The sequence below is a fragment of the Patella vulgata genome, chromosome 3, assembly GCF_932274485.2.
Source record: "Patella vulgata chromosome 3, xgPatVulg1.2, whole genome shotgun sequence".
NCBI classification, from domain to species: domain Eukaryota; kingdom Metazoa; phylum Mollusca; class Gastropoda; family Patellidae; genus Patella; species Patella vulgata.
The window spans coordinates 67277591-67303231 of NC_065881.2; the positions used below are offsets into that span (position 1 = coordinate 67277591).

At 34.7% G+C, this 25641-nt stretch overlaps 2 protein-coding genes across 3 annotated transcripts in view; both read left to right on the plus strand.

Moving 5' to 3' along the window:
- The first annotated feature begins 1088 nt into the window (after positions 1 to 1088).
- LOC126815735 (aspartate aminotransferase, cytoplasmic) lies at positions 1089 to 10341 on the plus strand. The gene is made up of 9 exons (XM_050541635.2): positions 1089 to 1217; positions 2593 to 2774; positions 3916 to 4024; positions 4846 to 4958; positions 5083 to 5187; positions 6575 to 6725; positions 7110 to 7275; positions 8129 to 8271; positions 8683 to 10341. The coding sequence occupies exons 1-9, from the start codon at positions 1106 to 1108 to the stop codon at positions 8835 to 8837; spliced, it is 1236 nt and encodes a 411-aa protein (XP_050397592.1). The 5' UTR covers positions 1089 to 1105; the 3' UTR covers positions 8838 to 10341.
- Positions 10342 to 14485: 4144 nt separating this feature from the next.
- The window catches only part of LOC126815730 (uncharacterized), a 47123-nt gene continuing 35967 nt past the window's right edge, over positions 14486 to 25641 (plus strand). Inside the window, exons 1-2 of one of the 2 annotated variants that reach the window (XM_050541624.2) lie at positions 14486 to 14618; positions 25047 to 25506. In XM_050541624.2, coding sequence (XP_050397581.1) covers positions 25085 to 25506 — 422 coding nt within the window. In that variant the 5' untranslated portion in view covers positions 14486 to 14618; positions 25047 to 25084. Of the gene's footprint in view, positions 14619 to 20251; positions 20366 to 25046; positions 25507 to 25641 lie in introns of those variants that run through there. The other variant, XM_050541623.2, reaches the window with a different exon arrangement.

The window sequence follows — 25641 nt, forward strand, 5'->3', positions numbered from 1 at the left end:
TTAATTACAGTTACCTTGCCAATTAGCGTTATTTTTCGAGCATTCCATATTTGACATAAATTTTCGATAACTTTTAATTTCGGATTGAAATTAATTTCAGTAATGAAACTTAGTGTATAGTTAATAATCAGTTTGATTGCTGGACACTTTTGAAAAAGATAAACGTGCAATTTATTAATATGTGTCATCTATTTATTTAGAAATTTGGTCTGGGGACATCAGCCTCACTGTTGGCTTTTTCTTATAAAAAGTAGTTGCTTGATTTCTGAGATATGCATAAATATAGTATTCTGTCCAGTAACTATCAGGAAAACCATTGAGCAAAAACATAAAATATTTGGCTATTATGATATATTCAATTGTTCTTATTACATCACTAAACAGACTGCATGCAGATAATAATAATTTACAAATATATAATTGTTTGCTGAATATGTATTTACAAAATGTTTAATTGGCTGGTTCTGTACCATATACTATTGTTAAATGCCTGTGACAGTGTCAGTCAATATATTAGGCCCCCTATGGATGCTAAAATTGTTTTTATTAGATCCAATGGGCACTACAGCCACTGATCCCAATGAATCATCAAAAATCATATTTCACTGTTCTATATTATGTACGGTATTTCTCATAAATATTATGTTTTAGATCTAGAAAACTAATAGATTATTATTTTTTCTTAAAATTATTGTTAATCCTTTTTTGATTTTTCAGTATGTTTTCTTGTCTTTACGTTTAATTTGTTGAATTTTACAATAATTAAATAAACATTCATTTGTCAAACAAAAATAATCCTGGTTCTTTATTTTATTTTTATTTACATATCTGCAAATCGAAGGCCTAATTATATAATATAGTGTATTTTGTTACTGAAACTGTGCCCTAAAAAATGGTGCAAAAATATTATTTTAACCTGCACAAGTAATTATTATTTAATAATGTGTTAATTAAAAGGTATTTAAACAGTGTTACGATATTCATTTTGGGATTTATTCATTAATGGTCTATTTATAACTATGCGGACCCGTGCAGTTGCACCAGTATAATCGAGCTGCAAAAGAGCACCTTGACAACTTATGACCTTGACCTTCCATATTTCACGATGGCTTCTCTCTTTGCTGATGTAGAGGTTGCTCCTGCAATTGAAGTATTTGCGCTTACTGCCAAATACAACGAAGATACGTTTGGCGAAAAAGTAAACTTAGGTGTTGGAGGTGAGATAATTTAATATATAATTTGATCTTACGACAAAATAGATCATAGCCCAATATGTGCATCTTGACTAGGCCTAGTCTATAATAATACAATACGAGAGCCGTGCATGTCGGTCGAAAAGTATACACTACCGGTAGCCTACTGCTGTTGTCGGAACCATAATAAAATGAAAATTGTTTTGTCAAATTATGTTGAATTCCATATGGTCGGATGACATCTTTATTAGCAGGGAGGCCGAAAAAAGCTTCATTATTCTATTAATCGAAAATGACAATTGTGAATTATGGAATCACAAAGTGACTGAATTGTTTTCAACATTATTCGTGTGACAACTGTAATTTTGGTGAAAGATATGTTCACTCTTTATTAAGGAATCATATAAAGTCACCAGCACAGTACATTGTCATCAATTATTGCTCTATCATATAGCAAGTTTTTAGAAATTTGTGATGGTTAGCTGAGGTGTGGAAAACAAAGAGATTGATGTAACCAACTAAGGGGGTACATTAATAATTAATAGTTAGAATTAGTAGGGCCTGAGGAAAACTAAAAGATGCCATGTTGAAACATAAACATGTTCACTGTTGTACATAGGCCCACCTAGAAATGGTTCCACTACTGATGTCTTCTGTCTTGCTATGGCCTCCCTTTGAGCAAGTTTTGTACTAATTTCCAATAACACTGAACCCAAACTGTACTGTATTAGCTTAACATATAATAAAACAATTCCCATTGAAATAAAGGTGAAACCTTACAGTAAAATTATATGATTTGATTAAACCCAACTGCTATGCGAAATTGCTGTTTAGTTTAAAATGGCCGCCGAACCAGAATCATGGTGTCTGTTACGGGTAACCCACCGCACAAACTGTTTGGCAGTGGTCATTCATGACTCCTGTGGTGGTACTGAACAACTCCAAAGCTGTTTTAGGTGGTACAGATTTCAGCTAATCTAGCCTAGCTTTGGTCTAAATATTAGATAACTCTTGTCAGGGATACTTAACCACTACAAATGTCTGGCAATTACATAGCTCTGTCAAGGGTACCCCACCACTAGAAATGTCTGTCAGAGTGTTTTTGTAATACCTGAAGATGTACGGTACACTGCAGTAAGATTTTCGTGTGGTACACTTTTGAGCTAATCTAGACTAGTTGGGGGGCATGGCATTTTGGGCGTGCAATACCACACCCACCACCAGAAACTCGGCAGACGTAGATTCTGATGATACCAGATATACATACATTGATACCATATAGGAGAAAATTGGTACACTTTTCAGCTAGGTTGACCCCCTGGGCTCCCGGTCTAATATGGTGTTATTCAATGCTTTGAATTATATATATTTTGTTTACTTTAAAATTTATTATTTTTAGCATATAGAACAGATGATGGAAAACCCTGGGTTCTGCCAGTTGTCAGAAATGCAGAGTCACAGATGGCAGCAGATCTGACTCTTAATCATGAATATTTACCTGTTGCTGGGTTACCAGCTTATCGGGAAGCTGCAATCAGACTGTTACTAGGTGATGGACATACAGTAGTTGTTGAAAATAAGGTAAACATTATAATTAAAATCAACCTCTAACTCTTTCGCCATCCGTGTTGATTTATCAAAATGACTATAGATAATTTAAATTGATTTTTGTAAAATACTTGCAAGCTTTAATTAATCTTGAGCTTATATTAAAGAAAACAAACCCTCTTTAACTTAATAGCTAAAAAAAGACCTTTCAAAGAACCTTATGTTATTTTCAAAAGTAGTGCAGAAAAGTATGACAATAAAAAACATGTTCCAAAGATGGTGTCATATTGTAGTGGTATTGAATGTTATATGTTGACAGAAATGGATAACTCCATCAACCTGCTATTAAGGGGAGGCACTGCTTGACAAATATGAATTTTAAAATAACTGGCTTCTAATAATGCTATCAACTTGAAATTTTCAGGAATTGTTCACATCGACAAAATAGGCTAATCAGCAGTTTTTGGGGAATCTGCTTTACTGGTTACCATGGAAACAAAAAAAAATCATTTTTACTGCTTAAAAAAAATCGTTCTCTGAAAGTATCAAAGGTAGAAGCCTGGAACTTTTTTTAAAATGTTCCTAGGACATTTCTCTGTGCAATTATCAATATGGTGTTGTTATTGTGTCCTTACATGTCATTCTATTCAACAAAACAAAAATTATGAAAAATGTTGTTTTCAATGAGAGATTTCAAATGCCAATTTACTACACTAAAAATTCATTTAGAGTACTGAAAATCCTTATTTGCATGGAACTAACATTACTTAAGTATGTGTGTAAGTTTCAGACATATCTGTTGTAAACTTTTCAAGAACGATTTTTTGTAAGGTTTCGACTGTTGATATTTTACTTTTTGAGAAATTAAGACATAAAGAGGTAAAACAGCAAAATTTGAATTGCAAGAGTGTTCAAAAGTGCATTTTTTCTATCATAAACCACTTTATATGTATTTTCTTTAATTACAAGTGAAATAAAAATGAATGAACATAACAAATATGCAAATATAAAAAATCGATAATTTGAGTCAAAATTGACATTTGTCGACCCTTGCCTCCCCTTAATTCAAATAAATCATGAACTGCCCAACAACGAAGACCAATCTCAAACAGTTGGTCGTTAAGTCATTGTAATGCTAGAAATATTTTTAACATAACTAGGTTGTCTGTTTTAGGTTGAAGGTGTACAGACACTTGGTGGAACTGGGGCACTTCGACTTGCAGCAGAATTTTTAAAACAAATGTTGAAAAAGGATGTTGTTTATGTGTCAAATCCAACTTGGGGTAACAAAGTTTTTTCTTTGAAGAGGAGAAGTACTGTATGTAGGATTTCCGAAATGTAAAAGGGGGGTTTTAAACATAAAACTATTTAAAGTGCAATATAGGATCGATGGCAACAAATAATTGTTAAGAGTTAAATAACCTCCAAACACATATTATGGAGTTACCGTACAAGTAAACAATTCTGTTACCTACATCGCCTGCCCCTCTAAATATGCCACTGGCATTTTTTTTTCTTGCCTGTATGTTGATTTTGTCATAATTTCTTAATTATGCAGTACACTAATACCAATAGGAATGAAGTGAAATGGGGTTTAATGTCCTACTGTTATGCACCAACTGGGCTAAGGGCATACAGTGGCACTACGGCTTCTTCTTATATTGAATTCCAACTGTCAAGAGTTCTTTTATGTGCATGCCAATGCGTACACAGTCTGGTTTTTCATACCTCTGAATGACTACACACCATCCCTTTGCAGGTTGTCTGTCCGGCACCACTGATCGAACACGAAAAGGGGGTTGGGTGGTCTATTGGTGTAACGTGTGCATGTGAAATCACAAGGTCTGTTAAAGACTCCAGTGGCATGGTTTCAATTCCCCGCTTGTACATGACAAGGCGTATGTTTGCCTGTCCAACTTCTATAAGTCCTCCGGTTTCCTCCCAGAGCGAAAGACCCCCTAAAAGCAAGCAAATTATTGAAATCAAAATGAACCATATGTTAGTCCATTTCTCTCTCTTTCCAACACATGACGTCCTGGTTAGCGAGCCAACTAATACTGATAGAAGGATTTTATTTAATATTGATATTAATGTTTTGTTACAGGCAATCACAGAGGTATATTTAAAGCTGCTGGGTATTCACAGATAAAAGAGTATAGATATTGGGATGCAGCTAACAGATCACTAGATTTAAAAGGAATGTTAGAGGATTTAAAAGTATGTAAAAGACTAATATTAAGTATAATTATTCTGCTTTGTACATGTATCTATACCCATTTTATATCTTTTAATCTATCCTTGCAACTTTTCTTGTAAGCTTGTTGCCTGTTTGTATTTACAGAATTCTCCAGATAATTCAGTTGTGATTCTTCATACGTGTGCTCATAATCCGACCGGAACAGATCCCACAGAAGATCAATGGAAACAGATAATAGATGTTTGTGAGGTAAGACATTGGCAACAATCTATAACAGCAATTATAAAACTTGGGACAGTTTCTGACAGTTCTCCATCTCTGGATTCATTGATCTAATGACAAGATCTCTGGATTTTCCAAAAAATGAAGCATTTTTGAGTTAAGAGAAATCAGCCACTCAATAACAAAATGTCTGCAGACCCTCATGTGTAATGTGCGTTGAGCATGACCCAAGGCGAGGTAGTTAATTAATTGATGACGAGTTAATCCGAAACATTAATTAGTGACTTCAATCAAAAAAATTAAGCTTTATATTGCATCCACCTGCTATGATTTTTTCCAAAATAGTTCAAAAGTTAGCTGTAGATCAGAGACTTAATTATTACATCGCTGGGTAGATCTCGGCCTATATGTATTGAGATCAGCACATATTGGTTTCACTATCACTAGTATCAGATTTAATTCTATACATATTTCATCTTTTATTTTTCTGTGTTTATGAATTGTATAAGTGTTTCTGGCAATAATGGTGTATATATTTTTTATACCCTGTCACCTGATTTTTAAGGTCAATCTCAATCTGATAATTTTCCCCTGAGGCTATTACAAGTCTGAAATTAAGATACGAGTAGTCTATGACTTTTGATCATTGTTAGCCAGAATTAAAAGGACATGACCCCTTGATTTAATTGAAATATGAAAATGATAAATTAGGTTTATGACCTCCTTGATTTGGATGAAGACTGAAAGGGTCAATTTGATTAATTATTAGTAATTTTGCATTGAAAGATGGATATATTTCAATATTTGAAATTTTACATTATTCAAAAATTTGATTTTTTTTTCTAAAAAAAAACAACTAAAAGCTAAATTTAGTCCACTGATTGACTTCTCCTTATATTGTCTGACTTTAAGTTATATAATGAATGCAATTAGACTTCGGATAACCATATTCAGTTCTGTACCTTATTTTAATCTTAAAGTGATTGCACTGCTTTGAAATTAAAAGAGGACTAAAACTGGTATATATCATTAAAAGTCATTATCCTTAATAATTGATTTGAAATGAATTTAGTTTACCACGGATTATAATTATATTTGATGCCAATAGTATTTCATGTATAACTATAGAGATACTGTGACCCAAGCACCGTCTAGATACCTCGAAATTTTAACTAAAGATAAAATCCAAATTTTAGTAGATACCTCAATTTTGATTGGCTAAGCACTAAAATCAATCTTAATATTATCCAATCAAATTACTAAAATTTGGATTTTATCTTAGTTAAAATTTCGTGAAACAGGTCCCTGGAATACAAATATTAGTGCAGGTGCCATTAAGTTCCCCATTAATTTAAACACAACATTTATAAGATTAATACAGGGATTATCATAGATGTTATTTTCTTATTAATAGGAAAGAAAAATGTTTTTATTAATGGACTGTGCTTACCAAGGGTTTGCCAGTGGTGATTTAGACAAAGATGCCTTTGCTGTTAGATATATAGCTAGTCGTGGAATAGAGTTTTTTGTTGCTCAGTCTTTTTCTAAAAACTTTGGACTTTACAGTAAGTAGCTATAAATAAAATAAACATACATGCACTGTACTTATTTTCCTGTATAATTCGGAAAAATTGATTATATTGTTATTTCATGATAATTAGGCCTACAGATATACAAGTTAGGTCTATTTTATCCAGACTAAGCAAAGACAATCTATCAGTGTAGTTGTTTTTAATATTTTAAGGTGACACTGTTAGTGTTGTATCTGAAATCCAGAATTTTTGTTATTTAAAGAACATGTAACAACAAGGTGAAAGATAATGTTATCTGTATGAAAATATTGTTAAACTTTGTAAATACATGTATATATATTGAAGAAATAGATCAATTTCTATTTCAAAATACCAATACAACGTCCTTGTATTCAATTTGTTTTTCCCTTTTTGTAGATGAACGTACAGGAAATTTATCTATAATAACCAACAGTTCTGATATGAAATTACGTGTTCGTACACAGTGTGAATTAATTGTTAGGAAAATGTGGTCAAATCCTTCTAACCATGGAGCAAGAGTTGTGGCCACAGTTTTGAATAACCCTGCTCTTTATGATGAATGGTAAATTCTTTTCAAATGTCATATTGCATATTGAATTAGCTTCTTTATCAAAGAGGGCTCCAGGCCTGGTGGCTATGCGAACAAGGCGTTGGCTCGCTAACCAGGATGTCTTGGGTTTGCTGCCAGTGTTGGTCGAGAAAGTTACTCACTATTTTCCGGCTTGGTTCCAGTTTTGGCGGACGGAGGGCCTGGTAAGGAACAGCATCTATCTAGTGGTACGGAAGGGATGAAATATTGACATGCACGTAAAAGAGCTTGTGACAGTTGGAATTAGAAACCAAGAGTAAGCGATAGCGCAGCTGTCCGGGCAATATTTCCCCAGATGCATGGCATATGGCTGTCTTCATTAGTCGATTTGATGCACATGAAATTAAACCACATTTCATTTCTTTACCCAAGGGAATGGGTTAGTTAGTAGACTACAGTCTACAAGAGTACATTATCATTAATTAAGGAATCATAATTTTCTAAAATTCTGTGTTTATTTATATTTGGCATTAAATGAGAGCTCGATGGCATTGGACATAATCGGTATCCCCAGTGTTATTGTTCTGTTCTACTCCACTAACCTCTGGGTCCATTCACAGGGTTTTCACGAATTCACTGATCAGCAGAGTTCGCAACACTGATTCAGCTATCTTAGTTGCAATAATATGTGAGTTACTTCCCTTCTACTCTTAGTCGATAAAAATAGCACAAGTATCAAGGGTGGATAATTTGACTGTGTCTCGTCCGTGAATTGGACCAAGAGGTTAGCGAAGTAGAATGAAAATCTCCTAATAAATCTATTTTCCATACCAAAAAATGAAGAAAAAAACCAGTAGATGATGAATAAAGTTATTTTATTTTACAGGAAACAACAAGTATTGATAATGGCAAACAGAATTAAATTAATGAGACAACTTCTATATGAAAAGTTGCGATCATTAGGCACACCAGGAACTTGGGAACATGTTATTAAACAAATTGGAATGTTTAGTTTTACTGGTCTTTCACGTAAGTTTTATTTTGAAAAAAAACAAAATACTTGATAAAACATTAGGCAAGGTTTGAAAGTTGTAAAATAACAAAACAATACTTTCATTGTCTAAACGAATACAGTACATCTGAGTTTTTTTGTGTATAATAGGTTGAGAGCACTGTCCAAATTTAATAAAACTTATTTAAGTTTAATGAATTATTTATAGCTGGAAGGCATTTGTAAAACACAACTTTGTTTTTCAATAACATTATTAAATCATTTTAGAAAATACTAGAATGGTATTTACTGTTGATCAGTTCTGTTATAATGGACTAAATGTTCAAAAATTGTTAATAGCTTTTGTAGTCACACCAAATTTATTTTCTGAAACTGAAATTCATACAATTAGAACACAATCATTACTTAAACTGTGTTTTATTTTTCAGTTCGTCAAGTCGAGAATATGATGAACAAACATCATATTTATCTGTTAAAAGAGGGAAGAATCAACATGTGTGCATTAACAACTAAGAATGTTGAATATGTAGCTAATGCGATACACGATTCAGTTATATCTTTTCCTGATGACTCAAAGCTATAAATTACACTGTGTTTTTGTAGTATGCAATGTATAGTTCAAAAATCGATTTTTATCCTTGATAAGGTTTTTTATTTTTAATTGATTCTTCCATATTCCTGTTTATCTGTTTATATTTGAACTTATGAAACAGTAAAAGCCTAGTCTTTAAAGTATGTTGTATGATTTTGGACCTTTGATTTTTATTTCTAAACACAAAAACAAAATAGATCCCTCTACAAAATATTTAGGTGATCTATGCTGCTTAATAAAATCAATTATGCACATTAACAGCTGAACAGTTATTAAAGGATCTAGTTACCCTTATTGAAACATTAAAAGTGACATTATTTTCATTGACTTCAAATCTCTTTGATGTGGGTCAAAAATGAAACTGTCGATTTGATTTGTGTTGTTGGATGATGGACTATCAGCTATCAAATTTTTATGTTTATAAATATATGTAACTAGTCTGCGATATACCAATTTTGTGTTCAATGATTGATACAGTATGCCAAAAAATGGATTAAAATTATTAAACAAGCTAACTTCCACTTTATATTTCAAAACAAAAATTTTATTGTCACCGATTGAAGCAATACATCAGATCAGTCCAATTTGACAATTTATTTGGCACAATATAGCTTGGTTGGAGCTGATGTGCGACAAAAAATCATTTCGTTGACACTTTACTTTGCCCTAAATCAGGGAGATGCAGCTCCTTTAATGAGAACAAGTACAATGAGAAAGTGTATTTTGATAATATGGTACTTTTAGAAATCTATGGTCCAAAGCACATTACTTAATTTGAGACGCAAATGAATTATGAGTAGTATTATTTACATAACTCCACATTTTAATTTTTATTATTTATAATGTATGTTACATACACAAGGCCATCTATATGTATAAAATATTTGTTTTAGTTTTTAGACCAAAATTGTTATCTGAACTCCAGTTTTATATGTGAATTTTGTTATGATTTTTGTTATATTATAATGATGTTTTCAACACATTTGTTTATAGAAGGTATAGGGTCAGCTGCACTGGTATATATTTTCATACCCTAGAAAGCCAAATTTGAATTTTGTTTGTTTTATAGTAGATTTCTGTTACATTGTTTGTTTGATTTTATTGATATGTGTATTTCAGTTTCGATGGCCAAATCATTACAAGGCCATATAAAAAAATATTCTGGTTCTTAGATAATCCTGCATCACTTAAAAAGGGATGCATGACCCACCTGTTTTTATTTCACATTAATTATTGCACCTAATATATTCCCCTGGTAACAGAAATTAATCCAGAAATATGCCGCACAGGGTAATCAAAAATTCCTATAAATATAATGAGATAAATGTCTCGTCTTGAAATGTGATGTTTATGAAAAGTCATAGAGCCCAGTGCTGATACTTTGCCAAAATAAAAACACAATGAAAACCTCCCTCCCACATTAGATTTGTGGTAAGGATGGTCTGAGAACCAGAATTTTCTTTTTTGTATGGCCCATATTAAATCTTTTTTTTTTTTTATACAGAAATGAAATTAATAGCTTTGAAGATATAAGATTTAGATTTTTAAAGAAATTCTTCTATACAGTTTAAATGTTAATCATGTTGATTGTAGAAATTTTGTTATTGTTTATACATGTAGCTAGTGCTGTTTGTTTTTACTATTTTTGAGTGTGTGATATATATTATTGTATTGATATGTGATAATCAGATGAAGAATAAAAAAAACATATAATACAGAATTGTTGGTATTTTTTTTTAAAAAAAACAAATCTATAACTATTTATGTGGGTGAATTAAATTATAAATTTCAGTTTATAACTGTACTGTAACAATGATTGTGAATGCAAATAAATGACAATATTCTAAATTGAAATTTGAACATATTGTTCATTGAATCATAATAAAGCCTCAACTACATCCATATGAATTCCTATAACAGTGTTACAGAAAGGCAGATTATTCATGACTCTAAGGACTGTTTAAATATGAATAGAAATCAGATAATTCAAATAATTGGATGGCCCTACAATTCCAAATGAGTAAATTTTATAGGCCCACATTGAAAAATGCAAAATGATCAGCAGTAATATGGCCATGTAAATAGGCATAGGTGGCTAATCTCATTTTGTTCTTGTTTTGTTTTTTTAGGGAGGGGGGATGAGTTGACCGAAAATTTTCATTTTCACCCAAATTTTCAGAATGAATCGATCAAAAACTAAAACGAATTTTCCACAAAGATGTGATGGTTGATTATTTTCAATTAATTACACAATATAAATTCACAATATGTTAGCAAGAAACAACTTAAACGAGCTGAATCGCTAATATTCGAGACCCATAAATTAACACAAATGGGTTGCAACGCATATAATAATGTAATATGAATGTATAAAAACTGATTTACATTCAATCGTGTCTGTTTTTACTCTAATTTCTAATCAGTTATGTTCGACGACATACGCCAGAAGTCTCAATCGAATGGCAATCTCTAGCGTCTGGTTATTCCAGTCTACACCAATAGTATTTATTGCACATGCTCTCCAGATAAGAATATGTCATCACCGTTTGACATGACTTGTTGAATATATCTAGCCTCCTTCAAGTCCATTGGCTTTATGGTACACGATTCGTGTACCAATGATAAAATGTTAATTTTATCTTAAATATTGGATATTCCAAGCCCATCTTTTCCTGGTAAGATCACAACATCAATGTTGATTTAAATTGATAAATAATTCGTGTTTTCAATGCCGAAGAATTTGGATGATATTGAGTTAGAGACTAATTAGCTACTTTCATGTTCCCAAATGGCCATGTATTGTCGCCCAGATCCGTTGGTACACGATACACAATATTTCTCGACATCTCTTTAAGGGCTAAAGTTATCATCCGCTCTGCTTAGATTATATGCCATAATTAACGAAACAAAGAGCCCAATTGAATTTCAACAATTTCGGGCATCATTATTTGATTCATCAAATTTCCTGCACTTGACATTTCTGGATGTGATAAATTTATATTATGTGTTGACTAAAAAATCAAAAAGTCAGTATGTTTTTTGAAATATCTGGTCCTGGTGGAACAAATTATTGAAGAAAGGGAAAGAGGATAAATATATCTACGGGTAAGATAATACAGCAAACAAAAATCGATAAATGCAAAACGACATTCACTCCAGCAAATGATGGATTGTTATACTATATCTATTAGTAGGACCGTTTTTGCCCAAATTTCAGTCATTCATAATGTGTTCAATTTTGTATGAAATCATTTCAATTTTGTACATTTATAGAACTTGCATATTTTATTGTCGTATATTGCCGTCGCCCCCGTCCGTACGTCGTCCACAATTTCTTGTGAACACTCCACAGACTATATCGATCATCTGATTGTTATGAAATTAATATATGTTGTTTAGTTAGATGAAGAATCCTAATTAATTTCAATAATTTCCGCTAATTTCACTTTGTTGAACATTGTGAACGCTCTAAGAACAAAAGTTAACATCCGATCTGTATGAAATTGACAAAAATGAAATGAAATGGGGTGTAACGTCCTACTTTTCTGCTCCGAACTGGGCTAATGAAGACGGGCTACGCCATACGCCATACAGTGTACCACGAGGGAAATATTGCCCGGACAGCGGCACTACGGCCTACTCTTATATCGAATTCCAAATGTCAAGGTATCTTTTACGTGCACGCTAATGTGTACACGGGACCTCGGTTTTTCGTCCCATCCGAACGACTAGACAGCTGTCCTTGTCAGGGATCGAACACCCGACCTCCAGGCTAGCGAGCCAGCGTCTTACCCACTTAGCCACCGTGATCAATCAATTAAATTAGATAAATGAAGACGCCTATTGAATTTCAGCAATTTCCGTACATTGCGTCTAGAGATATGGCCCATGTCTTATTTTGTTGAACCTTGTAAACGCTCAAACAACAAAAGTTATCCGATCTGTATGAAATTTATATGTATCATTTAAATTAGTAATTAGTGAAACGAAGAATCCTATTGAATTTCTGCATTTTCCGTTAATTACCTCTTTGTTGAACCATGTGAACACTCGAACGTTAAAAGTTATTATTCGATCTGTATGAAATTTGTATGCATCATTTGAATTAGTCAAACGAAGACGCCCATTGAATTTCAGCCATTTTCATTAATTACTTTTGGAGTTATGGCCCTTGTTTCACTTTGTTGGACCTTGTGAACGCTCGCACGACAAAAGGTATCATCTGGTCTGTATAAAATATATATACATCATTTAAATTAGTGGAACGTAAAAACCGATTGAATTTCAGTAATTTCCGATCTGTATGAAATTTATATGCATCATTTGAATTTGTCAAACGAAGAAGGCTATTTCCGTCAATTCCGTCAAATACTTTGTTGAACCTTGAATGACAACAGTTATCACCCGATCTGTATGAAATTTATATGCATTATTTAAATTAGAAAAATGAAAAAGCCTGTCGAATTTCGACAATTTCTGTAAATTACTTCCAGAGGTAAGGTTATCGTTTCAGTTTGTAGAACCTTGTAATCCCACAAAGGGCGAAAATTATAAATATGCGACAACCCTTGTTGACCGCCGGACGATTTAGCTGCTGTGGGCGTATGTTTCGTTGCCTGTTAACCCACCTTTAAAATACTTTGTACGCTAATGACAAAAAAAATGAACACTCTTCAGTTATTAATGGGACCGTTATGAAATGAGATTTAACGTCCTATACTGTTCTGCACCGAATGGGATAATGAAGACGAGGTGAGGAGGGGGGAGGTTAAAATTATGAACCCATATCTGCCATATCTGCAATATTATCGGGGACAATATGCTAAAACTAAATTAAAAGCAGACCTATTATTTTGTCCATTTAGCGGACTTTTATCGCATGTGCAATAGTGACATGTTTAGTGGGATCACGTGGCTAAGTGGGTAAGACGCTGGCTCGCTAGCCTGGAGGTCGGGTGTTCGATCCCTGCATTGGCCGAGAAAGTTCATCCAGATTTCCCGGAGTGGTTTCCCCTTGTCAGTGATGCAGGACGGAGGGCCTGACAAGGACAGTTGTCTAATCGTTCGGATGGGACGAAAAACCGAGGTCCCGTGCACATATTGGCGTGTACGTAAAAGATCCCTTGCAGTTGGAATTCGATATAAGAGTAGGCCGTAGCGCCGCTGCCCGGACAAAATTTCCCTCATAGCACACTGTATGGCGTATGCCCGTCTTCATTAGCCCAGTTTAGGAGCAGAACAGTATGACGTTAAACCCCATTTCATCTCATTTCAATATGTTTAGTATGCCGCTCGCTACTTTGAGGCATTTATTAGGAATATGACAAATTCAGGATAACAATGTGATCTATTATAATACTCTTTGGTCAAGCCATCCTATTTGTCTCTAATTACATTGAAATTGGAAAACTTCCTCCTCTTCTAAAAATCACTCAATGTTTGTTTAAATAGCTTAAAGTGCGGTATTCACAGTTTTCTTTCTCGCTAATTTGTATAGTTTCTGCTCTTAAATGTCCAAAAATGTCCCTTGACACGGTCAACAAACATTGGAAGTAAAGAACGCCGAAATATACTAGCGTTGACAAAAACTATGAGGATTTCTGTTAATATGTTTGTGGACATATATTGTTTGAAAAGTCATAAAGTTGTGTTCTTTGTGAATATTCAGGGATGTCTATAACGCAGTAAAGTCTTAAGTAACCTTTAAAATCACCAATAAATGTGTAAGAGTATAATGGTTACAATTTTAATACACCGGATAACATAGAACAGGTATGTATATATTTGTGAAAATATACTGAGATGCAATGAAACCGCACCAGTTATTTGACTGGAAAAGCTGGCGAGACATAATAATTACACTACCTTCACACCAACCATCCGTTTGTAATTACTAACCATAGGGTAGGGTGATGCAATTCCCAAACGGAGTTTAAGAAAATCACATAAATTTGATTTTGATTCAGGGTGTCTAGTTCTGAAACTCAAACCGCAGTTACAGAAAATTAGCTCCACTCTCTTGCCGTTATTTTTCGAGATTTTACTACGGACCCTATGGTTAGTTTGTGTATTTAATCTCGCGGCTGTAACTGGGGCTTTTACCATTCCCTGATTGAAAATGACATTGATAAAATTATCGATATGCTTTTGCTAGTCACAAGACTCGTAAATGCTGTTTCTTTCGAATCTATCACCAATAATCATGTCCGAATGAACTAGGTTCTATTGCTGTATATTACTACAGTCCTATGTATTTGGCATAGAAAACAAGTTTCTTATCTGGTCCGATGATGTTTGACCCCCCCCCCCCTCCTCCCCCAACAACAACATTTCTCGAGCAAAAATGATACAGTCCCCTCCCCCCACTCCCGGAAAATAGTCCCATGCGCCTATGAATTGCTTCCTTGTTATTGATCTGATGATGATGTATTGATCTGATGATGTAACATTTAGAACAGCAAGATTAAAGTGTGGCCTACATCTCAAACGATATTTACAACAATCCATTCATAAAAGTGCTGCGTTTTCATTGCATCTCAGTATATTAGTCTACCTTGTAAACGAATGAAATTTATAATACGTTCCTTATACAGATCGAAGGGTACGATATGTGACAGGATAAAAAAAGGAAAAATAATAAATGGGCGAAGAGTAAGATGTGTGAATGATTGAAAATATGAATGGATGGAGTGTGAGTTGTTATAGAAACGACGAATAATCACATAAATAGGAAGGGCAACAAGGCTTCACTTAACCATTATTGTCAATAATAAGACTGCAAATTAAAACATACAGCCTTCTTTTTTGTTGCCCTTCTCCTTCCTTGTGCAAATACAAGTTAATTGTTTCAGAGACAATTACTATAGATGGTACTGAAAAATGTGAACTCTTTACAGAGGTGTATTTTAAGTGTTCATTTATTCAGAATTTAGCGATATGTGGTGAGAAATCCCTAGAAGACGTAAAACAAATCAGTTGTATATAGGCTATACACGTGTTCATTGCAATTTAGTATGAGTTACGAATTCCTCGTATTTTATGTAACCTATCGATTTGCTATACAGCATAATATCAATGTCAACAGAAGTATCTAATTCTTAAAGCTGGACCACCATCCAATCAGTTCCCCTAAAAACTAAGGTTGCAATCAGAATACGTAATAGGCTACCGGTTTAATCCATATTTTCTTTGATATCCCTACCTATGGTTGAACAAAGGTTATTAATTTTCATATGGTTGGAAAAGTAATTTTATGGACATTATGATATCGACATTTCCAAAATGTAAAAATCATACATTTCGCCTGTATGCATAAAATCTAACTATTTAACTATTAGGAAGTATCAGATAAGCTAAATTTTGTGTTTTTTGAACAGCACACTCTGTGATTGAATAAAGAACCAGTGGTTGCCATGCCAGGCAAGATGCGCCCACATTTTGCAAGAAATGGATAGAGAACAAGCTAATAAAAAGGGAATTTTACGTACAATCAGGGGCTATAATCCAGGAGGTTACAGTCTGATTATGTGCGAATATCGAAAGGAACCAAGATCATTGGGTTAGAAACATACATTTCAAGTTTTATCAAAATTGGATCAAAATTGTGACTTATAGAGGGTCCACAACCAGTCAGCAGTGGCGGCGCCAGCAGTCGGTGGTTGGAGGGGCAAAGCTAGGGCAAAGTCCAAGGTTAAGGGGGCAAAGGCACTAGCTTCAACTAGGGGTAGGGGGGTCTCCTCCAGACAATTTTGAAAAACGGGCTGCCGGAAATGCAGCCTGGCAGTATTTCAGGCACTGATCGTTGAGGTAAAGTGTCAAACTAACGGACTTGCGAACCGCGACAAAGTCCAATCACGACCGCCAAATGGGAGACCTTCCTCCGAAAATTTTGAAAAATAGTCCGCGGGAAATGCTGTCTGACAGTATTCAGTCAGGCACCGATCGTCGTGATAAATAGATCTGACCAGAAACCGTCCGTCGCCTGATCACTAGTTTATCCGACCAGAGAACAAAATGTCAAACGAACGGACTTGCGAACCTCAACGAAGTCCCCTTGTGAGCGCCAAAGTAGTGAGTCCTTGTGAGGGTATTGGGGACCTCCCCAAGAAAATTTTGAAAAATAGACTGTCGGATATGCTGTCTGACAGTATTCAGGCACCGATTGTAGAGATGAATAGAGCTGATCATATGCAGTCTGTCGCCTGATCGCTAGTCTATCCGACCCCAGAGAGGAAAGTGTCAAATGAACAGACTTGTGAACCTCAACGAAGCCACCGGAAATTTTAAAAAATTGACTGTCGGAAATGCAGTCTGGCAGTATTTCAGGCATTGATCGTCGAGATAAATAAAGCTTACCAGATACCGCCTGTAGCCAAATCACTAGTTTATCCGACCAGACAGGAAAGTGTCAAACGGACGGAGTGAGTGACTCAAAGTGAATGAATATTTTCGCCACGATATTTTGTGACATAGACTGCCGGAAATGCAGCCTGGCAGCATTTCAGACACTGGTCGTCGAGATAAATAGAGCTGACCAGATACTGTTCGTAGCCAAATCACCAGCTTATCCGAATAGAGAGGGCATGGTGTCAAACGAACGGAGTGAGTGTATCAAGTGAATGCATATTCTCGCCGCGTTGACCTATACCCAAAAACCCTGAAGATCGTAAAAAGCACTTCCCAAGTGATTCACGTGTTATTTTTTATAGTAGTTTTACAGCAGGATGGGCTTGGTAAGAAATCACTCAGGCTCTACAACATGCAAGTCTATGACCGAGTGGGGAAGTGGAATTTAATCACTGTAGAAGGTATTGATTACCGTGTTATTGTTTATGACCCCCCCCCCCCCATCTCCCCTGGCGCCGCCACTGACTGTCAGGCTGCATTTCCGGCAACTTGTTTTTCAAAATTTTCTGGGGGAGCCCCCCCCCCACTACACCTAGTTGAAGCTCGTCCCTTTGCCCCCTTAACATTGGACTTTGCCCCAGCTTTGCCCCTTCAACCACCGACGGCTGGCGCCTCTAATGTCCACAACCCCATTATAACATACGTTTACACCATTTTGTCCGGCAGTTTTGGTCCGACGTTATGGTGAAGCGGTGATATATTCGAAGGTTTTTTTTTTAAATCGGATAAAAATTGGGACCGCAAGTGAGACCACGGGCTAAAAACGCGATTTTTCGTACAACCAGGGGCCATAATTCAGGAAGTTACCATCCGATATGCGTGAATATCGACAGGAACCAAGATCTTTGGCTTTAAACATGCATTTCAAGCTTCATCAAAATCGGATGAAAATTGTGACCTCCAGAGGGTCCACAACCTTGTTATACCATATTCTTACAGTATTTGCGTATACAATGCCATGGGACAGTCATTTTGACCGGCAGTTTTGGTCCGATTTTCATGAAATTCGAACTCAACCTACAGTATGGTGTAACGGTGATATATTCGAACGGGTTTTTTGGTGTTTTTTTTTTAAATCGGATCAAAACTGTGACCGCAAGTGGGACCACAAGCTAAAAACGCGATTTTTCGTACAATCAGGGGCCAAAATTCAGAAAGTTACGATCTGATATTCGCGAACATCGACAGGAACCAAGATTTTGGGTTATAAACATGCTTTTTAAGTTGCATCAAAATCGGATAAAAATTGTAACCTCTTGAGGGTCCACAAGCTAAAACGTGATTTTTCATACAATCAGGGGCCATAATCCATGAAGTTATGGTCCGATAAATGCCAATTTCGAAAGGAACCGAGATCTTTTGGAGATAAACCTATATTTCAAGTTTCGTAAAATCGGATAAGAATTGAGACCTGTAGAGTGTCCACAGACAAATATTACCTTCTTGCAAATATAGTTGTCAACAACAACAAAAAAAGTTTTCTGTGTAATTTTACGTGTATAGATAAATAAATGCACTTCAACTTTATATGTTGCATAGAAATATTCTTTATTTGTGAAATCCAAGAATCCTATATTTGCCTACACCAGACATGCGTGGACAGCGAAGATGACAAAGTGAATGACACTCGTTTGCAATGCTATGAAAAACTAATAGGCCCTAATAAAATAATCACATAATTCTATTTTTACATGTAATCTGCAAGCTTTATCTTTAATATTGGTTAGTCATATTTATCATATAAACCCAAACCTGAGCAGGTTTAAATCGCCTTCAAGGCAAAAATTGAAAACAAATTGTTTTATACAGAAAATGTTTGGTTATGTAAAAAATAACCAAGAACGATTCACCGAAAATTTATATAACTATATATGACAATATACATATAACAAATACATGGAAGAAAAATACAGTTGTATTCCTATTGCATAGTGACACACAGTGACTTCTTTGCACTGGACCCCGTTTTGGACACATTGTTGTATGCCTTCCCAGGATCCGATACCCAGCCATAAACTATTTTTATATCTTTCCAAATTAATAATGAAAATAAAATAGACTTTTTCTAGATTTTTTTATCTCAAAATCCTAGATAATTTTATTTAACTGCAGATTAACGAAAAAATAAAAATACAAATAGTATAATAAATTATTTTTATTAATAATATTTTTGTTGTATATAGTATAATGAATTATTTTTTATTAATATTCTTATGACATTCGGATTTTTTCTGTTGTGGGTCCCTCGGGTCCTGATTTAGCTCCGGAGTGTGCTCCGTGGTAACTCGGGGATCACGTGGATAAGTGGGTAAGACGCTGGCTCGCTAACCTGGAGGTCGGGTGTTCGATCCCTGCATTGGCCGAGAAAGTTCATCCAGATTTTCCGGCGTGGTTCCCCCTTGTCAGTGATGCAGGACGGAGGGCCTGACAAGGACCGTGTATACATTGGAATGCACGTAAAAGATCCCTTGGCAGTTGGAATTCGATATAAGAGTAGGCGATTTTGCCCCTGCCCGGGTAAAATTTCCCTCATAGCACACTGTATGGCGTATGCCCGTCTTCATTAGCCCAGCATAGGAGCAGAAAAGTAGGACGTTAAACCCCATTTCCATTTCATTTCATTTCCATGCTAACTCCCCTTTCGATTTGTGTCTAGAGCAAGTATTGATAGCGTAATTCAAAGGCTAACTAAAACATAATATTTCGATGATTATATTAAAATCATCGATGATTTTAACTCGAACAAATATATCCATAACTGGTTTGCTTGATTTAACCTCCACAAATCAGATATTTACGATTTAAAACCTGCGAATTTTAATATATAATAAAATTCATATGCATTTTCGTGATACCCATAAAACGGAAGATTAAATGGCTAGAAACGACATAGTTCTATATTTAGATTGTATAATGTTGTCAAGCAGGTAGAAAACACGAACAAAGGGTATACGCCGTTATAGAATGCATCTCTAATTCATTGAAATGACACCATTAATATATAGACAGGGAAGTAATATACTAAAAGTAAGAAGGGTATGTGTTATATTCAAAGTATGTTGAGGTGTCCATTGTGGAAGAAAGTCTTCTTGAAAATCAGGGCTATAATATTGGTAAGTTTCCAAGTGTTTTACATATTTTATAAATTCTCTTAAATGACAATACCTTCTCGCTCATATGTATGTCATAGAATACAAGAAATTTAACAACCAACGTTAAAACGTTTTTGACAATAGTTTGTTAACAGGAATTTGTATTCTATTTAACCCAAATTTCCTATTAATCATTAGTGCCACTTTTGTTCCCCCGTCCCCGCCTTCCGAAGAACACAGTGGACAAATAAAATGGGTCTGTCAGTTCGTCCGTCCATTATATTTGTGGGGCACAATATAATCCTGCTCCTAATTCAGGTAGAATTTTCAAAAGAGTGCGGATGTTCACCTTGAGGTAACTCTGGTTCTTATAGAGAGATGAAACTTGGTAAATGGTTTCATTGCATCAATACTATGACCGAGTTTGATAATAATTAGTACTTTCTACTGACGAAAAGTAGAGTGGTAAACCACTTTATGGCTCGGTGCTTTATATAATGGCAAATTTGCAATTAGTTAATAAGTGTTATATATTTATTCGGGGAACCGTCTACCTTTAGCTTGTGCATTTACTTATATTGGTATATTAAAGTAAATGAACTTGTTTTTATCTTGTGTGATAAAACTCATCTACCGTGGACTATTCATGGAATTCAATAATAATAATATATCTCTATACATAGATTAGATTACGGTTCATATATACATATATATGAAAAGTGCATGCGTGGTCTATACAAACTATATTTATTCAGGAAGTATATAATTATACGTACATAAACTTCTTTATGTTATATCACATGACGTTGTTGGTTAGTCATTCAAACCCCTTAAAAATAGCTGTCAAGACCTAAATTAAAAGAAAATGTTTTGCATCAAAATTATTTGCTTATGTTAAAATAACCGAGAGTGAGCCACAAGAAAATTATATAAGCATGACAATACTTATAAAAATTACATGGAACAAAATAGTTCTGTACTCGGGTTCTACATATGAAATTAAGTAACGTAATTCTAATGTCTTTTGTCCGGCTTTACGAGAGGGGTGTGACTTTTCACCACAGACACCAGCTGACAAGCTTTTTAACAAACGGACAACAAAATAAGAACAAAATTTAATATGTTTAATAGCCTAAATACATAAACAATAAAGTATAAAATAATTCATTGTACCACAAAAATAGAAAGTACAATACAGTACAGGTAAACATATATCAGCAGATAATTAAAAAATGGAATTTAACATTCCGTATAATAATCTAATTACAGGTATATATAGCACCGTACAATAACCAAATGACAGATTTTGTCAAATAATATTGAACTAAATTCACATGGTAACTCTATCATTCCTTTGGCCCATACAGAACATATTTTTTCTTAAGTATACTTTTTGCAAGATGGCACATTATTATGCTACGTGGCATAAGCGTTTTATGTATTGTTAAAGGACAATATTGGTGTCAGTCATTATCACATGTTATGTGATAGAACTAATTAAACACGTTCCAAATATAATTTTAACACAGACATCATTGCTACGATAGCTGAGTAATACAGGTTTCCTGAATCGGAAGTGACGAACGCCAAAGGAAAACACGAGTCATACCTCTTATCTAGTGGCAGTCAATTCTTTTTACACAGTCTTACACAACAACTTTTGGTCTTGGAAGGAATTATAAGTGTGCAGAAATTCGGCCGTGTATCTGTTATCACTCGTCACATCAGTCAGTTATATAGAGGTATGAATGTGTTTAACCAGCTCTATCACATAATATGTGATAATGACTGGCACCAATATTGTCCTTTAATGTATTTCTGCTATTTTAATTATATTTAAAATATATCATTTTTTTAATCAAGATTGTTATTATCATGTCGTCGGTGGTGATAAATAGCTTCTCGGTTGTTATCGGCGGTAGTCGGGGTGAAAACTCATACCGTTACGAGAGTCGCCCTGAAACGTATAGATACGCACAGATATACTTATCAATACGATCGCGTGATTGTTGTTGTAACGTCATGCTATGCACGTATTGCATTGGTCCTTTTCTACAAGAGAAAGTTGCCAGCACTATACCAGGAACTCATTATAATAAACTCAAGTAAATAAATATAAATAATGCTGATAAAATAGACATTTAAAAGACACTGATTTCAATTTACTGCATGAAAGTAAGAAGTTACTTGCATTGAAGTGATTGTATCATTACTAGTTGAGCGGTTAAAATCATGCCTTTAATTCCGCTCCATAAAGCTCTGTGATCAATTAGTTGTTTTAAAGAAAGGAAGAGAGCAGAAGAATGATTGAGAACGGTTAAAATATGATATGATGTCTCCATAACTCATAAATGCTAAGTAATATTTAGCAGAAATAACATGCATTTAAAAAAAAACATAACGAAATACGGACCAAAATTCCAAAATAATATTGGAAGCTAATCGATTTATTAATGGAAGAAAACCTAGGGAAGGAGGGCGAAACCATTGATTGTTTGAAAATACAGTTAAGATAAAAGGTGGTTAACGAAGCTAATTAAATGATTTTGACAAAGCGATGTAATATCAACAATTCAGAACTATAAATATTTAGAACGCCAAAAGACAAGAATAAATATGTTAGAAATGGTATCTTAGATAAAATAGGTCTATATAGTCAGTTCAATTGAATGAAAATTAAGAAGACATGCAGATTGGACGAGTCTGAGTGCAGATTGAAAGAGTCTGTGCAGGTCAAAGATATTGACACGAAGCCGTATAATAGGGGCAGATAATATACCTTTGCAACCCCCCTCCCTTCAAAATTCCCGTATCCGCCCCTGCAAATAAGATATAGATATATGCTATTTATTATTTCCAAAAAGGGTTAAGTTTGGATAAATATTAATGTGGTATTTCAAAACTGCTTTACTTAACACTTGAACCATTCATTTCGTTTGCTATAATGACCAGCAAATATATATTTGTATTCAAGATGGTGTCATTAAATTGATTTGGCTAGTTCTAATTAACCTAGTGCACATCCTGATAGTCTTGGGGAAATTTAAATATGCAATATGGCCACCATGAGACATTTTCTGGTTACTTAGTTTGGTGTAATTGTGACAAATTCTCGGGGACCTCGATAGGAATGTGGATTCTATAAGAATTCGACCCGCTGAATCCAGTGAGCTTGGACATCCCTTCCAAAAGGGACAGCTAATTCCGATAGGGGGCCCAAATTCAAATTGGGGGCTTAAATTCAAAATGGGGGCTCATTTTGGCGGGTAAATCAGAGTCACGTGTGTAGGTGTGTAATGTATCGAAATACAGGTTTTCGGGGTCACTTTAATTCAGATATAAACCGACCGCTATATTAAAACTGGCGGTCACATTTGGCGGGAAATATGATGGCGCAGCCTAATACGTTAGACTATAGATTTTCGGGGTTTTCGAATTTATATCTAAACAGCAAAATGTGCTCTATATGACCGAGCGAAAAGCCAATAGGGTTCTCTTAATTCGACATAATAGCTAAGTTTAAGAGACCATGAAAGAAAATAGTGCAGCTACACATTTATTCTGAGGCGGATTCTGTTTCTGGCTTATCTGGTTGCTCTAAAAAGCTATCTAAGACTCAACGGTGAAGTCAAAATATATGAAAAGTGCAATTTGACTGCGGACATGAAATGATGCATATTATACACGGCGTTGTGAGTACAACGACCACAGTTTCCTGAGTTTCTAAAGAACCAGACGGCTCTATTATTGCCAGTATTCTTGTGATTCAAGTGAGGATGTAAGAGACAAACATGTGTGCACCAGTTTAGAAACACTTGATTTCAACTCACTCTGCTCAGATGGTTGGTTATGTTTCGCTGTGAGGAATGTGTTCTTCTAACGCACATTCTGTCATGTTCTGCTACAGGAGTTTTTGCTTTACTGTGTTCTTCCATGTTCCCGTAAACTTAGCTATTAGGAATATGTCGAATTAGCGTTTCGTTCGGTCATAGCATAGACATGAATTCGGCTACCACAAACCCCCATAAATTGACGTATTGCACCATCACATTACTAACATCGAAATTTCCCGCCAGTGTGGACGCCATTTTCAATAATATAGCGATCATATTAAGGTATTTTGTGGCTGGAACATATTTCTATGATTACCGGTATATATGAAAATAGTGACCAAGAAAACCTATGTTTCAATATATTCTACAATGTACACCTATACGGAAGTTTATGATTTTCCCGCCAAAATAAGCACCCATGGATTCAGCTAGTCAAAATCTTATAGAAACCACCTTTAAATCGAAGTCCCTGAGAATTTATCACGAATTTTATCAAACTAATTAACCAGAAAATGCCTCATGGTGGCCATCTTGAAATTTTAAATCAGGGTGCCAGGATGCCATCTTCCGGATTGTGAATCTACACATATTGAAGATATATAATCTATCAAAAACATTATGCGGACTATATTTTCAGGTCTGTCTGAATAATAGTTTATACAAAACTTGAAGCCAAAATACATAATGGATTTTCAATTAATTGATTAGCAAATGTTTCATCACTAGAATATATTTTCTAACATTTGCAGATTTTGAACAATAGCTTTTAGATAAACAAAGATCAAAGTTTCCTGGTAGTATTCAGATTTTAAATACTTACAATTCAATGAAAAACAAAAGGTATTAAAATTTATTTTCTTTATTTCCAGGTGTTTATGATGAGTTAACTGTTAATATATTGTCCTGTATGAAAGACATGTGTTCACCAAACAAAATGCTAAAGTCCCCAACATTTGCCATTCTATTATTTGCTTTTTGCCAAGTATCGGCACAAACATATACAGACATTATAAGAGAGGTTACAATATCTGAAAGCCAAAAAGACTGTGGTCAAGTGGACACATGTAATACGACCATGTGTGAAAGTAATGTGACAATATGTGGACCGAAATGTCAATCTGGGCGTTTCAACTTCCCAATATTACGCGTTATTTCACCATCTAGTTCTGATTTCAAAGACTGTGTTAAATCCAATCCAATCAAACATCCACCAAATATTTCAACAGATAAAACATTAGAATTATTACCAAGCATGAACTGTTCTCAAAAAATAGATGTGAATTCAACGGTTACTGTCAGTTTCTGGATACAGGGAAACTGCACGAATTGGCAAGTATAAGTAACAATATATTTCATTTTATGGTTAAAGCTACACAAATGACCTATAATCTTAATTTCTTGCGTTGTGTGCAGTGGCAGAAGTTATGTACTAGTTATGCCTGCAGGGGAGTGTGCTGGCTTCTA